General features: G+C 53.4%; 1 protein-coding gene across 2 annotated transcripts; it reads left to right on the forward strand.

Annotated features, from left to right (window-relative positions):
* The first annotated feature begins 475 nt into the window (after positions 1 to 475).
* naa10 (N-alpha-acetyltransferase 10, NatA catalytic subuni) lies at positions 476 to 16,540 on the forward strand. 2 transcript variants are annotated; one of them, XM_078430101.1, is made up of 8 exons: positions 476 to 562; positions 4,864 to 4,962; positions 7,097 to 7,155; positions 8,109 to 8,154; positions 10,928 to 11,043; positions 12,905 to 12,949; positions 13,561 to 13,645; positions 15,722 to 16,540. In XM_078430101.1, exons 1-8 carry the CDS (start codon positions 542 to 544, stop codon positions 16,055 to 16,057), a joined length of 807 nt encoding a protein of 268 aa, XP_078286227.1. In that variant the 5' UTR covers positions 476 to 541; the 3' UTR covers positions 16,058 to 16,540. The 2 variants fall into 2 exon arrangements, with proteins under 2 accessions (XP_078286227.1, XP_078286228.1); XM_078430102.1 differs by having other exon boundaries at positions 13,561 to 13,676; positions 15,722 to 15,985.
* The last annotated feature ends 1,280 nt before the right edge of the window (positions 16,541 to 17,820 follow it).

A 17,820-nucleotide genomic window follows, 5' to 3' on the forward strand; every position in this document is an offset into this window, starting at 1 on the left:
TTCAAGCGTCAGCGGGGAGCCAATGGGGGTCTGGAGAAGGGGCGGGATCATCCTACTTGCGTGGTGATTGTTGGAAACGTCTGTCACCAAAGCGGGGCGGGTGCAGGCAGCGAGGGCGGGATCATCGTGTCTCCACATGATAGGTTCACTCGCCTGTCAATGCTAGCGGGCAGCCAATGAAATCCGGGAGAAGGGGCGGGCTTGTGGTACTCCCACCCTTATAAGTGGTTTACGCGTTTGTCAGTTAGAAATGGGGGCAGGTTCTGGTGTCAACTGGGGAGGGGGCGGATCATGATAGCCGCTATGTGATAGGAGGAGTGGGCTGTCGCTCGGGAAGGGGGCGGGTTCTGGTGTCAACGGGGATCCAATGGGCGCTGGGGGATAGTGGTAGCCGCCATGTGATAGGTGGAGTGGGCTGTCGCTCGGGGAGGGGGCGGGTTGTGGAGGCGACGACGGGTGGGGGGGGGAGGGTCACGTGGTGCCGAGACGGCGGTTGGAGGAGCGGGAGCGCGAGAGCGAGAAGGAGCGAACGGTCGCCGCCATGAACATCCGCAACGCCCGGGTGAGAGCGATAGCGATAGCGATAGCGATGGCGGCGGCGAGGAGGAGGGAGGGTTGCTGTGGAGGGAAGGGATGCGGCTCCGGAGCCCGCAGGTCCGATCAGAGAGAGGAGATGCCGGGCGGCCGCGTGTGGAGGCCGGGCCCGCCCCTCACCCGCTGTCCTGGGCGGGTCCGAGGAGGCCCTTCAGCCCATCCCGCTCCTACTAGCCCCCCATACACAATGAGGAAATTGGCCCTTCAGCCCATCCCGCTCCTACTAGCCCCCCATACACAATGAGGAAACTGGCCCTTCAGCCCATCCCGCCCATCCGCTAGCCCCACACACAATGAGGAAACTGGCCCTTCAGCCCATCCCGCCCCCTGCCAGCCCCATACACAGCTAGGAAACTTGCCCATCCCGCCCCCTGCTAGCCCCATACACAATGAGGAAACTGGCCCTTCAGCCCATCCCGCCCCTTGCTAGCCCCATACACAGGGGAAACTGGCCCATCAGCCCATCCCGTCCCTTGCTAGCCCCATACACAATGAAGAAACTGGCCCTTCAGCCCATTCTGCACCTGCTAGCCCCAAACACAATGAGGAAACTGGCCTTTCGGCCCATCCCGCCCCCTGCTAGCCCCATGCACACACAATGAGGAAACTGGCCCTTCAGCCCACCCCGCCCCCTGCTAGCCCCATCCACACCGGTTATGTGGATAAGTGTGAGTTTATCCACTTTGGTGGTAAGAATAGGAAGGCAGAGTATTATCTGAATGGTGTCAAGTTAGGAAACGGGGACATACAACGAGATCTGGGTGTCCTAGTGCATCAGTCACTGAAAGGAAGCATGCAGGTACAGCAGGCAGTGAAGAAAGCCAATTGCATGTTGGCCTTCATAACAAGAGGAGTTGAGTATAGGAGCAAAGAGGTCCTTCTGCAGTTGTACAGGGCCCTAGTGAGACCGCACCTGGAGTACTGTGTGCAGTTTTGGTCTCCAAATTTGAGGAAGGATATTCTTGCTATTGAGGGCGTGCAGCGTAGGTTTACTAGGTTAATTCCCGGAATGGCGGGACTGTCGTATGTTGAAAGACTGGAGCGACTAGGCTTGTGTACACTGGAATTTAGAAGGATGAGAGGGGATCTGATCGAAACGTATAAGATTATTAAGGGGTTGGACACGTTAGAGGCAGGAAACATGTTCCCAATGTTGGGGGAGTCCAGAACCAGGGGCCACAGTTTAAGAATGAGGGGTCGGTCATTTAGAACGGAGATGAGGAAAAACTTTTCCAGTCAAAGAGTTGGGAATCTGTGGAATTCTCTGCCTCAGAAGGCAGTGGAGGCCAATTCTCTGAATGCATTCAAGAGAGAGCTAGATAGAGCTCTTAAGGATAGCAGAGGCAGGGGGTATGGGGAGAAGGCAGGAATGGGGTGCTGATTGAGAATGATCAGCCATGATCACATTGAATGGTGGTGCTGGCTCGAATGGCCTCCTACATCTATTGTCTATTGTCTACACAACGAGGAAACTGGCCCTTCAGCCCATCCTGACCCCTGCTGGCCCACTCGCACCCATTTTCACCGGTCACACTGCTGTGGAGATAGGCCCTTCAGTCTATCTCACCCACTGCTAGCCCATCTGCAACAGTCACAGGGCGAGGAAACTGGCCCTTCAGCCAATCCACACGGTCATACAGCGTGGAAACAGGACCTGCTGGCCCACACGTCCCATGCACACAATGTGGAAAGAGACCCTTTGGCCCATGCTGCTGTTGCTGGCCCATTTACACCAGTCACACTGTCTGGAAATGCCCTTTGGCCCATCCCATCCCTGCTGGCCCATCCACATCAGTCACACAGCCTACGCCAACCAACATGTTTCACCTGCCTGCATTTAGACCATATCCCTCCAAACCTGTCCCACCCACTTATTTCTCCGACCCGTCTGACTGTCCCGCTGATTATAAGTTTGTTTTGTTGTGAGCTTCTCCTAGCTAACAATGATCTATTCTACATTTTCCTTGATCACATCTCTTTTGATGTCTCGTTTTCACACCTTACACTTCCTTATCTCTGTCTCCCTTTCCCCTTACTCCAGAATTTTCTGATTATCTTTGGTGTAAACCAGCATCTGCAGTACCTTCCTAAACATACCTGTCCAAATTGTTCTTAAACGTTGCGATAGTCCCCGCCTTAACTACCTCCTCTGGCAGCTTGTTCCATACACCCACCACCCTCTGTGTGAAAAAGTTGCCCCTCGGGTTCCTATTAGACCTTTCCACTCTCATCTTAAACCTATGTCCTCTGGTTCTTGGTCCCCTACTCTGCATTCACCCAATCTGTTCCTCTCACAATTCTACACACCACTATAAGATCACCCCTGATCCTCCTGCGCTAAAGTCCTAAATTCTTTATCCTATTTAAAGTCCAAACCTGCCCAACCTCTCTCTACAATACATGAACGGGTAACTCAGCGGGTCAGGCAGCATCTGTGGAGAACATGGATAGGTGACGTTTCACAGAGTGCTGGAGTAACCCAGCGGGACGGGCAGCATCTGTGGAGAACATGGATAGGTGACGTTTCACAGAGTACTGGAGTAACTTAGCGGGTCAGGCAGCATCTGTGGAGAACATGTATAGGTGACGTTTCACAGAGTGCTGGAGTAACTCAGTGGGTCAGGCAGCATCTGTGGAGAACATGGATAGGTGACGTTTCACAGAGTGCTGGAGTAACTCAGCGAGTCAGGCAGCATCTGTGGAGAACATGGATACGTGACGTTTCACAGAGTGCTGGAGTAACTCAGCGGGTCAGGCAGCATCTGTGGAGAACATGGATAGGTGACGTTTCGTATCGGAACCCTTCTTCAGACTGAGGACACGGTGTCCCACTTTCACATCCTACACACTCAGAGCAATTTACAATGGGCCAGTTAACCTACAAACTCGCACATTTTGGGGTCTTGGAGGAAACCGGAGCACCCAGAGAAAGCCCACGCGGTTACAGATATAAACTCTGCACAGGCAGCACCCGTAGTTAGGATCGGACCTGAGTCTCTGGCGTTGAGAGGCAGCAACTCTACTGCGGCGTGTGGGGATGGGGTAGTGACAGCTGAGTGAGGCGGTGATGAGTGTGGTCACTGCAGGAACATGGACGGCAGGAGTTTTGGCCACTCCTGGCCAGTCGTGGCAGGGCTGTGTGATGAGAGCGGACAGCCGAGAGATGAGGGAGGTGTTATTCGCACCCGGTGCTGATCTTTGCAACCCTGGCACCCTGACCCCAGTCTCCCGGAGCCGGCAGATTAGCAAAGAGGCTGACGCATAATGCAGTTAGATTGTTGCTAATCCTTCCTGACGGATGGAGATTTAACCCCTGACTCCACACAGAGCTGCCTTCCCTTCACAGCTCCCAGCGTAGAAGCTGTGTTTAAATTAAAGAAACTATTCCCCACCACTAAATATCCTCCCTTACACACACTGCTGTGTGGCCCTGCAGTTAATTTTTCTCTGTGTTGGAAAGAACTGCAGTCTGAAGAAGGGTCTCGACCTGAAACGTCACCCATTCCTTCTCTCCCGAGATACTGCCTGACCTGCTGAGTTACTCCAGCATTTTGCGAATAAATACCTTCGATTTGTACCAGAATCTGCAGTTATCTTCTTATAAGAACTGCAGTTGATGGTTTAAATCAACGTAGACACAAAATGCTGGAGTAACTCAGCGGGACAGGCAGCATCTCTGGAGAGAAGGAATGGGTGACCTTTCGGGTTGAGACCCTTCTTCGGACTGAAGAATTTTTCTCTCCCCCTATCCCCCACAATCAGATCAAAGCAGACAATGATAAGAAAATGTAGACTGGTACATTGTTAGCTGAGGAGAAGATGACAAGGAGTAATATTAATCAGAAGGACATTGAAACTAGTTGGAGAACGAGGGTGGGGTAGGAACGGAGAGAGGGAAAGCAAGGGTTACTTGAAGTTAGAGAAATCAAGATGTATACCGCTAGGGTGTAAGCTGCCCAAGCGAAATATGAGGTGCTGTTCCTCCAATTTGCGCTGGGCCTCACTATGGCACTGGAGGAGGCCCAGGACAGATAGGTCAGTGTGGGAATGGGAGGGGGAGGTAAAGTGTTGAGCAACCGGGAGAGTGCGTAGACCGAGGCGGACTGAGCGGAGGTGTTCAGTGAAACGATCGCCAAGCCTGCGCTTGGTCTCGCCGATATACAGGAGTCCACACCTGGAAGAGGTGGATGAGGTTGAAGGAGGTGGACTGGAGTTCTGTTCCTGTGCTGGACTGTCCTGGGTTCCATGTTCTCTCTGTTCTGTTTGCAGCCGGAAGACCTGATGAACATGCAGCACTGCAACCTGCTGTGTTTGCCGGAAAACTACCAGATGAAGTATTACTTCTACCACGGCTTGTCCTGGCCCCAGGTAATGTAAGAAAATAACTGCAGATGCTGGTACAAATCGAAGGTATTTATTTCACAAAATGCTAGATTAACTCAGCAGGTCAGGCAGCATCTCAGGAGAGAAGGAATGGGTGACGTTTCGGGTCGAGACCCTTCTTCAGACTGATGTCAGAGGGGCGGGACACAGGAAGGATATAGGTGGAGACAGGAAGATAAAGGGAGAACTGGGAAGGGGGAGGGGAAGAGAGGGACAGAGGAACTATCTAAAGTTGGAGAAGTCAATGTTCATACTGCTGGGCTCCAATTTCCGGTGGGCCTCACTATGGCACTGGAGGAGGCCCAAGACAGAAAGGTCAGACTGGGAGTGGGAGGGGGAGTTGAAGTGCTCAGCCACCGGGAGATCAGGTTGGTTAAGGCGGACTGAGCGAAGGTGTTGAGGCAAACGATCGGCGAGCCTGCATTTGGTTTCGCCGATGTAAAGAAGTTGACATCTAGAGCAGCGGATACAATAGATGAGGTTGGAGGAGGTGCAGGTGAACCTCTGTCTCACCTGGAAAGACTGTTTGGGTCCTTGGATGGAGTTGAGGGGGAAGGTAAAGGGACAGGTGTTGCATCTCCTGAGATGCGGTTGCAGGGGAAAGTGCCCGGGGATGGGGTGGTTTGGGTAGGGAGGGACGAGTGGACCAGGGAGTTACGGAGGGAACAGTCTCTGCGGAACGCAGAAAGGGGAGGGGAAGGGAAGATGTGGCCAGTAATGGGGTCCCTAGTTACGGAGGGAACGGTCTCTGCGGAACGTAGAAAGGGGAGGGGATGGGAAGGTGTGGCCAGTAGTGGCCCCAGGTAAGGTTCACCCGCTCCACGACACTACCAGGGCAGGGTCAAGGAGGGAAGGAACGGTGAAGGGGCAGGTTACAGAGCACCGGCTTCATATGGAGCACTGCATGCAGTCCTGGTCGCCCCATTACAGGAAGCATGTGGAGGCTTTGGAGAGGGTGCAGAGGAGGGTAAAATAATCCATCATAAACAACCCAAAAAAGTTACATATAGAAAAACTGAAAAACTAATAACTACATAAAAACAACAAACAAGCAAGCAAATAGATAGAAAATAACAGTGCAAAGTCAAAAATAATGTCCCCAAATCTATATAGAAAATAGGTGCAGTAGGCCATTCGGCCCTTCGAGTAAGCACCGCCATTCAATATGATCATGGCTGATCATCCAGAATCTGGACCCCATTCCTGCTTTTCCCCCCCATATCCCTTGATTCTGTTAGCCCTATGGGCAAAATCTAACTCTCTTGAAAACATCCAGTGAATCGGCCTCCACTGCCTTATGTGGCAGAGAATCCCACAGATTCACAACTCTCTGGGTGAAAAAGATTTTCCTCATCTCAGTCCTAAATGGCCGACCCCTTATTCTTAAACTGTGACCCCCTGGTTCTGGACTCCCCCAACATCGGGAACAATTTTCCTGCATCTAGCCTGTCCAATCCTTTAAGAATTGTATATGTTTCCATAAGATAGACAATAGACAGCACCACCATTCAATGTGATCATGGCTGATCATTCTCAATCAGTACCCCGTTCCTGCCTTCTCCCCATACCCCCTGACTCCGCTATCCTTAAGAGCTCTATCCAGCTCTCTCTTGAATGCATTCAGAGAATTGGCCTCCACTGCCTTCTGAGCCAGAGAATTCCACAGATTCACAACTCTCTGACTGAAAAAGTTTTTCCTCATCTCCGTTCTAAATGGCCTACCCCTTATTCTTAAACTGTGGCCCCTTGTTCTGGACTCCCCCAACATTGGGAACATGTTTCCTGCCTCTAACGTGTCCAACCCCTTAATAATCTCTCGATAAGATCTCTCATCCTTCTAAATTCCAGTGTATACAAGTAGTCGCTCCAATCTTTCAAGATCCCCTGTCATCCTTCTAAATTCCTGTTATATAGTTGGGAGCCTATTTGGAGGCTTGCTCTATCCAGGCCTTTCATTATTTGGTAGGTTTCTATGAGATTTTCCCCTCATCTGTGTAACCTCCATGAGTAGCTGCTGGCCATGTGGGAGGTGTCTAAGTGGCGAGAGTGATGGAACATCGCACAGCAAGCCGCACGGTTTAAGATGCCGCACGCTAATCGCTCTCTTGTCTCTTTCCAGCTCTCCTACATTGCTGAGGACGAGAATGGGAAGATCGTGGGTTACGTTCTGGCTAAAATGTGAGTGAGTGAGTGGAGCCAACCGACTCCCTGCCCAGGGATCCTCTCTCCTGCCCTCCCCCCCTTGATCTGCTTCCCAATCTTGATCCACAGACTGGCATTCCACTTGAGTGCAGTGAAGGTCCTGATAAAGTGTTGGGTTTACACTGGCAACTCGGATCGATTGTGGCGTCCGTGACCAGCAGGTTTAGAGATTAAAGTCACAGAAAGTGCTCGCTGAGTTACTCCAGCACCCAACGGCCAGGCATCATCTCGTTGCAGTTTTAGAGATACACTGTGGAAACAGGCCCTTCAGCCCAACTTGCCCACACCGCCCAACATGTCCCAGTTACACTAGAGTCACAGAGTGATACAGCACGGAAACAGGCCCTTCAGCCCAACTTGCCCACACCGCCCAACATGTCCCAGCTACACTAGTCACAGAGTGACACAGTGTGGAAACAGGTTCTTCAGCCCAACCTGCCCACGCCGCCCAACATGTCCCAGCTACACTAGTCCCACCTGCCCGCGCTTGGTCCATATCTCTCCAAACCTGTCCTATCCATGTACCTGTCTGTTTCTTAAATGTTGGGATAATCCCAGCCTCAACTACCTCCTCTGGCAACTCGTTCCACACACCCATATCCTGTCTGAAGAAGGGTCTCGACCCGAAACGTCACCCATTCCTTCTCTCCAGAGATGCTGCCTGACCCACTGAGTTACTCCAGCGTTTTGTGATACCTTTGATTTATCCCAGCTTCTGCAGTTATTTTCCTACACCCATATCCCTTGATTCCATTAGCCCTAAGAGCTACTGAGCAGCATGTGCAGTCCATTTGTCTGCACTGCTTGTTGCCGTGGTGAGGGGGGGGCGGCGGGGCGGGACCCATCCAGGAGGTGGTTCAACGGTGAGCGCGGGCCCCTTGCTGATCTCCCTCTCCATCCCCTTTTCTCTCTGTTTTCTTCCCTTCCAGGGAGGAAGACCCGGACGACGTCCCTCATGGACACATCACCTCTCTGGTACGAGGCCGGGGAAGGGGTGACGGGTTCTGGGTGGGTCCCGATGTCCGGGGAGGGGGTGGGCTGGCCCGTAGCAAGCTTTCAGGCCCCACCTGACAAGAGCGGTCAGTGTACAAAAACAACTGCAGATGCTGGTTTAAATCCAAGGTAGGTACAAAATGCTGGAGTAACACAGCAGGACGCGCAGCATTGCTGGAGAGAAGGAATGGGTGACATTACGGGTCGAGACCCTTCTTCAGTCCCGACCCGAAACGTCACCCATTCCTTCTCTCCAGAGATGCTGCCTGACCCGCTGAGTTACTCCAGCATTTTGTGCCTACCTTAGATTTAAACCAGCATCTGCAGTTGTTTAAGTACACTGACCGCTAAGAGCAAAGAGGTCATTCTGCAGTTGTACAGGGTCCTAGTGAGACCGCACCTAGAGTACTGTGTGCAGTTTTGGTCTCCAAATTTGAGGAAGGATATTCTTGCGTGCAGCGTAGGTTTACTAGGTTAATTCCCGGAATGGCGGGACTATCATATGTTGAAAGACTGGAGCGACTAGGCTTGTATACACTGGAATTTAGAAGGATGAGAGGAGATCTTATCGAAACATATAAGATTATTAAGGGGTTGGACACGTTAGAGGCAGGAAACATGTTCCCAATGTTGGGGGAGTCCAGAACCAGGGGCCACAGTTTAAGAATAAGGGGTAGGCCATTTAGAACTGAGATGAGGAAAAACTTTTTCAGTCAGAGAGTTGTGAATCTGTGGAATTCTCTGCCTCAGAAGGCAGTGGAGGCCAATTCTCTGAATGCATTCAAGAGAGAGCTGGATAGAGCTCTTAAGGATAGCGGAGTCAGGGGGTATGGGGAGAAGGCAGGAACGGGGTACTGATTGAGAATGATCAGCCATGATCACATTGAATGGTGGTGCGTACAGGCTCGAAGGGCCGAATGGCCTCCTCCTGCACCTATTGTCTATTGTCTAATTGTGTCTATCTTTGGTTTAAACCAGCATCTGCAGTTCCTTCGTACACATCACCTGTTCACACACTAGTTAACTTTAGAGATACATCGTGGAAACAGGCCCCTTGGCACACTGAGTCCGTGCTGACCAGCGATCACCCATTCACGTTAGCTCTCCTACACACAAAGGGCGATTTACAATTGTTACTAAAGCCAATTAACCTGAAACTCTGCACAACTTTAGAGTTTGGAAGGAAATCAGAGCACCGGGAGGGATCGCACGGGATCACAGAGAGAAGCTACAAACTCCAAAGTCAGGATCAAACCTGGGTCTCTGGTGCTGAGAGGCAGCAACTCTACTGCTGTGCTCTGAGCTCTAACCGAGGGAGAGAATGGAGCCCAATTAGCTCCCTGTGGGCAGATGGAGTACAGGCAGATCACTCCTGCCCTCCGCTGGCTCAGCGTGGAACCACAGGGCCACAAGGTCTTCTCTCTGCTGCAGCCAAACCATCCCTCCTCTCCCTCTTAGCAAACGGTTTCCCCCTCCCTCCCCTGGCATGGCTGAGAAAGGATACGTTTTTGGTCTGGTAGAGGTGCTGCCTCACAGCGCCGGAGACCTGGGTTCAATCCCGACCACGGACTCTGTCTGTGTGTGGAGTTTGCACCTTCTCCCAGTGGCTGCGTGGGTTTTCTCCGGGTGCTCCGGTTTCCTCCCACATCACAAAGACGTGTGGGTTTGTAGGTTAACTGGGCCTCTGTAAAATTGCACCCTAGAGTGTAGGGAGTGGGTGAGAAAGCGGGAGTACGTAAAACTAACGTGAACGGGTGATCGATGGTGAGCATGGATGGAGGGCCGAAGGGCCTGTTTCCATGCTGTATCATTCGATCTAACCTGCCACGGTGGTGTTTGTGCGTGGGTTCCGGGTAGAGGTAGCTGCGTGAAGATTTCCCTGGCTGGCTGGCTCGTCTGTATGCTGTGACTGGACCTTGCTCGCATTGAGAAGCCAGACGCAGCCCAGACCATCACACACACAAACTAACCTCCCTTCCATTGACTCCATCCACACCTCACGCTGCCTCGGCAAGGCCAGCAGCCCAGACCATCAGTCACACAAACCAACCTCCCTTCCATTGACTCCATCTACACCTCACGCTGCCTCGGCAAGGCCAGCAGCCCAGACCATCACACACACACAAACCAACTACCCTTCCATCGACTCCATCTACATCTCACGCTGCCTCGGCAAGGCCAGCAGCCCAGACCATCACGCACGCACAAACAAACCAACCTCCCTTCCATCGCCTCCATGCACACTTCTTGCTGCTTCGGCAAGGCCAGCAGCAGAATCAAGGACCAGTCTCACCCCAGTCACTCCCTCTTCTCCCATCGGGCAAGAGGTACAGAAGTGTGGAGACGCACACCTCCAGATTCGGACAGTTTCTTCCCGGCTGTTATCAGGCACCTGAACTGTCCTCTCACCAACTAGAGAGCGGTGCTGAACTACTATCTACCACTTTGGTGACCCTCGGACTATCCTTGATTGGACTTTGCTGGCTTTACCTTGCACTAAACGTTATTCCCTTATCATGTATCCGTACACTGTGGGCGGCTCGATTGTAATCATGTACAGTCTTTCCGCTGACTGGTTAGCACGCAACAAAAGCGTTTCACTGTACCTCGGTACACGTGACAATAAACTGAACTGTAACTCTCAGGGGTGAGGGGGGGTGCGGTTGTTCTACACACAGTCTTACGAAGGGTGTTCTCCACTCTGACGCTGATGTGCTCTCTCTCTCTCTCTCTCTCTTGTCCACGCCTTCTGCAGGCGGTGAAGAGGTCCCACCGGCGTCTCGGTCTGGCCCAGAAGTTGATGGACCAGGCGTCCCGAGCCATGATCGAGAACTTCAACGCCCGATATGTGTCCCTGCACGTGAGGAAGAGGTACCGCCCGCCGTCTCTCACTGCCCACTGCCAGGCCCCACTGCCAGGCCCCACTGCCCACTGCCAGGCCCCACTGCCAGGCCCCACTGCCAGGCCCCACTGCCCACTGCCAGACCCCACTGCCCACTGCCAGGCCCCACTGCCCACTGCCAGGCCCCACTGCCCACTGCCAGGCCCCACTGCCCACTGCCAGGCCCCACTGCCCACTGCCAGGCCCCACTGCCCACTGCCAGGCCCCACGGCCCACTGCCAGGCCCCACTGCCAGACCCCACTGCCCACTGCCAGGCCCCACTGCCCACTGCCAGGCCCCACTGCCCACTGCCAGACCCCACTGCCAGGCCCCACTGCCCACTGCCAGGCCCCACTGCCCACTGCCAGGCCCCACTGCCCACTGCCAGGCCCCACTGCCCACTGCCAGGCCCCACTGCCCACTGCCAGGCCCTACTGCCCACTGCTAGGCCCTACTGCCAGGCCCCACTGCCAGGCCCCACAGCCTGTGTGTCACTGAGACACTGTGGAAAACTTGTTTCGTTTTTAACTCTAGTTTTAGTTTTATCTCTTTAGGTTTAGTTCCATGCTACACACCTGGGACAATTATACAGAAGCCAATTCACCTACAAACCTGTGCATCTTTGTATGTAGGAGGAAACGAGCACCCAGAGGAAACCCACGCGGTCACAAGGAGAACGTGCAAACTCCGCACAGACAGCACCCATAGTTAGGTTTGAACCCAGGTCTCTGGTGCGACTAAGGCAGTAGCACTACCGCTGCGCCAATGTGCCGCCCATGTGCGTGTTTTCCAGTCATGAAAAAAGACCACATGCAAACCACAGTGCAAAGAAAGGGTGCAGCATTTAGTGGGATGATAAAGTCCAATTATAGATAGTTTGGTCTGCAGTGAAGTAGATGGGAGGTCAGAACTTCACTCTTAATTGGTGAAATGACGGTTCAGTTGCCTAATAACAGCTGGGAAGAGACTGTCCCTGAATCTGGAGGTGTGCGTTTTCACACTTGCCTGATGGGAGAGGGAGTGATTGGGGTAACACCCTCTGTGTGAAAAAGTTGCCCCTCAGGTTCCTACTAAATCTTTCCCTCCTCACCAGTAACCTGTGTCCTTTGGTTCTTGATTCCCCTACTCTGGGTAAAAAACTGCTCATTCACCTTATCTATCCCCCTCCTTTTACACACCTCTATAAGATCACCCCTCAGCCTCCTGTGCTCCAAAGAATAAACCACCTCTCCCTGCCCAACCTCTCCCTGCAGCTCAGGCCTTCAAGTCCTGGCTATGTCCTCGTATTTCTAAGCACTCTTTCCAGCTTAACGACATCCTATGATCAAAACTGAACACAATACTCCAAATGGAGTATCACCAGCGTCTTGTTAAACTGCAAGATGCCGTCCCAGCTTCTGTACCTGAGAGTGGCCCTGGCAGTGGGTCAGAGGGTGAGGGGTTGCGAGTGAGTGTAAGGAGAGTTGTTTTTCTCCCCTGCGTGCAATTTTAAACATCTCACCAGAGGCGATATCACCCAGCGGTAGAGATGCTGCCTCACAACGCCAGAGACCCGGGTTCCTTCCTGACTATGGGTGCGGTCAGTATGGAGTTTGTACGTTCTCCCCGTGACCTGCGTGGGTTTTCTCCGGGTGCTCCGGTTTCCTCCCACACTCCAAAGACGTACAAGTTTGTAGGTTAATTGGCTTTGGTAAATTGCAAAAACAAATTGTCCCTAGTGTGCGTAGGCTAGTGTACGGGGCGATCATTGGTGGGCATGGACTCAGTGGGCCTGTTTCCGTGCCGTGTCTTTTGAAGTAAGGTCTAATGCGTCGTGATGGTACATTAACCCCGTCTTTCCTTCCTTGCAGCAATCGAGCCGCTCTGCACCTCTACTCGAACACGCTGAATTTCCAGTGAGTGTCGTCTGACTACCCCCTCGTTCCTCCCTGCCTCTGTGACTCCAGCCTCTGCGATCTTACATCAGACCATTTCCAACTATGTCCATCCTTCCCTGCTCCCTGTCAATGCTGCGTTATTGTCACACCTGCCAAGTGCAGGCGCACAGTGAAATTCTATTCTTACAAACAGTCCGGTGAAGTATTGCCTCACCAAAGCACGTCCCCGATTAGAAATGGTTAGCTGAGCCTGCAAGTGAACAAACGAGTGCCATGTTTAGCCACCATTTTCCCAGTCCAGTCCACGCTCTCGGTGTTACGAGCAGTGCCCATTCCAGGAGGGCCCCAGGCTGCTGCAGGGCCTCCAGCCATCGCCGTCCTTGGTCGACCCGCAAACCCACGTCCCTCTCCTCCCCTCGCCCATCCACCTTCTGCGCCCCTCGAGCCTCTCGTCTCGTCGCCGCCGCTCGCCAGCTCCCCCTGCAGGCCGCGTCCACCGGGCACGGCCCAGCTCTCCAGCTCCCCCTGCAGGCCGTCCGCGGTGCGCCGGGACCACTGCTCATTGCCAGGCATCAGTGGTTCTGCCTGAGGCAGGAGTGAGCCCTGACCCCCTCCCTCTCCCTCCACAGAATCAGTGAGGTGGAGCCCAAGTACTACGCAGACGGGGAGGACGCCTACGCCATGAAGAGGGACCTGACGCTGATGGCCGACGAGGTTTGTCTGTCTCACACAGTGCCTGCTCTGGGTACGGAGTCTCTCCCATCAATCCCCCCCAACTACACACCAGGAAGGAACCCCCTGACCCCACACATCACCCGCACCTGGGTGGGAAACCGGAGCATCCAGGGGTGGGACACACACACGCACACTCACACACGCATACTCTCACACACACACACACACTCTCACATACGCACACTCTCACACACACTCACACGCACGCACACACACACACACTCACGCACTCACATACACACACGTACACACACACGAACACACACGGTCGCAGGGAGAACATGCAAACATAGAAAATAAGTGCAGGAGTAGGCCATTCGGCCCTTCGAGCCATTCAAGATGATCACGGCTGATCATCCACAATCAGTACCCCATTCCTGCTTTTTTCCCCGTGTCCCTTGATTCCGTTAGCCCTAAAAGCTAAATCTAACTCTCTCTTGAAAACATCTAGTGAATCGGCCTCCACTGCCCTCTGTGGCGGAGAATCCCACAGATTCACAACTCTCTGGGTGGAAAGGTTTTTCCTCATCTCAGTCCTAAATGGCCGACCCCTTATTCTTAAACACCACACAGGCAGACACACACACACACACACACACACACACACACAGATAGACATAGAGACACACACTCACAGAGAGAGACAGACACACACACACACATGGAAACACACACTTTTCACTGTCCCTTTGTACACCGGAGACAGTAAACCAAACTAAAACTCACAGAGAGGCGCACTCACAGACACGTGCACAGGCAGATGGACATAGAAACTCAGACACACACACACGCACGGAGTCGCACACACAGACGCACACACATAGGGAGACGCACTTTTCACTGTACCTCAGAACGCATGACCACAAACAATACTAAAACTCACACGAAGACACGGGTAGACAGACAGACACACTCTGAGTTTTCCTTGAGTGCTCCGGTTTCCTCCCGCACTCCAAAGGCTTACAGTTTTGTAGGTTAATTGGCTTTGGTATAAATTGTAATTTGTCCCGAGTGTGTGCAGGATAGTGTAAGTGTGCGGGCGTTCGCTGGTCGGCACGGACTCGGTGGGGAAGGGGTTGTGTTTCCGCGCTGTATCTCTGCACTAAACTAGTGTGCGGGGATCGCTGGTCGGTGCGGACTCGGTGGGGAAGGGGTTGTGTTTCCGCGCTGTCTCTAAACTAGACTAGTGACCTACAAAGCCCTCCATAACCTGGCCCCATCCTACCTGACTGACCTCCTCCACAGACACACTCCCACCTGCACCCTCCGCTCTGCTGCTGCCAACCTCCTGTCCCCCCCCATCCGGACCAAACTCAGATCCTGGGGGGACAGGGCTTTCTCCATCGCTGCTCCCACCCTATGGAACTCACTACCTCAAACCGTCAGAGACTCCTCCACACTCACCACATTCAAAACATCACTGAAGTCTCACCTGTTCAGCACTGCCTTCAACCACTGACCGTCACCTCACCTTATTTTTCCTTTTCTGTTCGTTTACTTATTTATTAAATTTTTTCTATGTTTTAGTAAACCCTGTAAAGCGTCTTTGAGTGTTTAGAAAAGCGCTGTACAAATGTAATGCATTATTATTATTATTATTATTATTATTATTATTATGTTTGTAAGTTCATTGGCTTCGGTAAAAATTATAAATTGTCCCGAGAGTGCGGGATAGTGTTAGTGTGCGGGGATCGCTGGTCGGTGTGCACTCGGTTGGGGAAGGGGTTGTGTTTCCGCGCTGTGTCTCTAAACTAGACTAGTGTGCGGGGATCGCTGGTCGGTGGGGAAGGGGTTGTGTTTCCGCGCTGTGTCTCTAAACTACACTAGTGTGCGGGGATCGCTGGTCGGTGTGCACTCGGTGGGGAAGGGGTTGTGTTTCCGCGCTGTGTCTCTAAACTACACTAGTGTGCGGGGATCGCTGGTCGGTGGGGAAGGGGTTGTGTTTCCGCGCTGTGTCTCTACACTAGTGTGCGGGGATCGCTGGTCGGTGTGCACTCGGTGGGGAAGGGCCTGTTTCCGCGCTGTGTCTCTAAAGTCTAACCCCTTGCCCTCCAGTTCCGGAAGCAAGCGGATGTCCGCGACCGTCTGCTGCTGCTGCGGCCGCCGCCGCTGGGACCGCTGGGACCGCTGGGACCGCTGGACCACCGGCCCCACCACCGATCCAACCACTTCTCTGACTGCTGCCGTGACGACAAGTGCCCGGGCGGGGGTGGCGGCGTGGGCGAGGTCGGTGGCGGGGGGAGTGCGGTGACGGTCACGGCCACGGTGACGGGGAGAGGCCGGGACGGAGCGGAGGACAGCGGCGACAGCAAGGACGTGAGCGAGGTCAGTGAGGCAACGGAGAGCACAGACGTGAAGGACAGCTCGGAAACCTCGGACTCTGCTTCGTAACGCGGGCCGCCGGCTGGCGGGGACAAGCCCCCTACTGCCCCCTCACCACCCTCCATACCAGAGAGACCTCGTACAGTCCCCTCCACCCCAGAGAGACCTCGTACAGCCCCTTCCCCCTCACCACCCTCCCTCTGAGAGAGACCTCGTACCTCCACCTCCCCCTCCACCCCAGAGAGACCTCGTACACCCACTGCCTCTCCCCTCACCATCCCCAAACCCCTTCCCCTCTGCTCCCTTCTCTCCCCCCCCCCCCCCCTCTCCATTCCATGCTGGGGCAGCCCCTTCCCAGTCAGTGTGGGGTTGTGGACCCTCCATCGCCCCTCACCCCAGCAATGCGAGGGGCCCTTGCCCACACCCCCCCCCCATGCCATGGGGCAGTGCGGAGGTGGGAGGGAACTGCCACCAACAGAGCGAGGCTGTCGATCTTGGCCCCTGTTGCCCCGCCCGGGCAGGGACGGCGTGAATGCTGAATAAACGATATTGAAAGAGCCTGTGTTGCCGTCTACATCTCGACTTCCACATTCCCTGGGTGGCGCAGCGCCAGGGACCCGGGTTCAACCCCGACCTCGGGTGCTGACTGTCTGTCTGTCTATGTGTGGAGTTTGCACGTTCCCCCTGTGACCGCCTGCGTTTTTTCTGGGCGCTCCGGATCTCACACATCCCAAGGACGTGCGGGACTGTAGGTTGACAAAAAATTCCTCACAGCTGAAGATCAACAAGACATGTCTATTCCATTATTCCCTTATTCATAGAGTGATACAGCGTGGAAACAGGCCCTTCAGCCCAACTTGCCCACACCGACCAACATGCCCCATCTATACTGGTCCCACCTGCCTGTGTTTGGCCCACATCCCTCTGAACCTGTCCTATCCATGTACCTGTCCAAATGTTTTTTAAACGTTGTGATAGTCCCTGCCTCAATCACCTCCTCTGGCAGTTCGTTACATACACCCACCACCTTCTGTGTGGAATAAGTTGCCCCTCATAATAGTTCCTATTAAACTTATTTCACCCCCACCTTAAAGCTGTGCCCTCTGGTTATCGATTGCCCGACGCTGGGTAAAGACTTGATTCATCCACGAATTGGCAACCTTTGCCTTCAGAAAGAGACATTGGCCCTGACAACAGAATGTCTGCTGATACAGTCAGTCTGCTTCTACTTCCTTCTTCCAAAATAAGATTGCTGTACAATCAGGCTTCAGCTGCCAGTTCTCCAGGTACATTGGGAAGGCGATGTGTTGCTGAATCATGGCTTTCTCAGAGCCCCAGGGCCGCTGCAAGCTTGGTGATTAGAGCAGAGGGATATTCAGAATCACAACTTCATTGGTCGTAACATTTGGTTTCTTGAGAATCAAAAAGAAACTGCACTTGATGAAAATCCTCAATAAAAGACATTTGGTTTGCTGGTGGTAGACACAAAAAGCTGGAGAAACTCAGCGAGACAGGCAGCATTTAGGCAGCTAGATAGAGTTCTTAAGGATAGCGGAGTCAGGGGTATGGGGAGAAGGCAGGAACGGGGTACTGATTGAGAATGACAATAGACAATAGACAATAGGTGCAGGAGTAGGCCATTCAGCCCTTCGAGCCAGCACCGCCATTCAATGCGATCATGGCTGATCACTATCAATCAGTACCCCGTTCCTGCCTTCTCCCCATACCCCCTCACTCCGCTATCCTTAAGAGCTCTATCCAGCTCTCTCTTGAAAGCATCCAACGAACTGGCCTCCACTGCCTTCTGAGGCAGAGAATTCCACACCTTCACC

Source organism: Rhinoraja longicauda, chromosome 39 (assembly GCF_053455715.1).
Source record: "Rhinoraja longicauda isolate Sanriku21f chromosome 39, sRhiLon1.1, whole genome shotgun sequence".
Taxonomy (NCBI): Eukaryota; Metazoa; Chordata; class Chondrichthyes; order Rajiformes; family Arhynchobatidae; genus Rhinoraja; species Rhinoraja longicauda.

What these genes read in the sequence shown, in the direction of transcription:
- naa10 (XM_078430101.1), top strand. Translation starts at nt 542, where the DNA reads ATGAACATCCGCAACGCCCGG. An exon ending in GGTTACGTTCTGGCTAAAAT is followed by an intron (nt 7,156 to 8,108) that starts GTGAGTGAGTGA and finishes CTTCCCTTCCAG; the next exon opens with GGAGGAAGACCCGGACGACG. An exon ending in TCCCTGCACGTGAGGAAGAG is followed by an intron (nt 11,044 to 12,904) that starts GTACCGCCCGCC and finishes CCTTCCTTGCAG; the next exon opens with CAATCGAGCCGCTCTGCACC.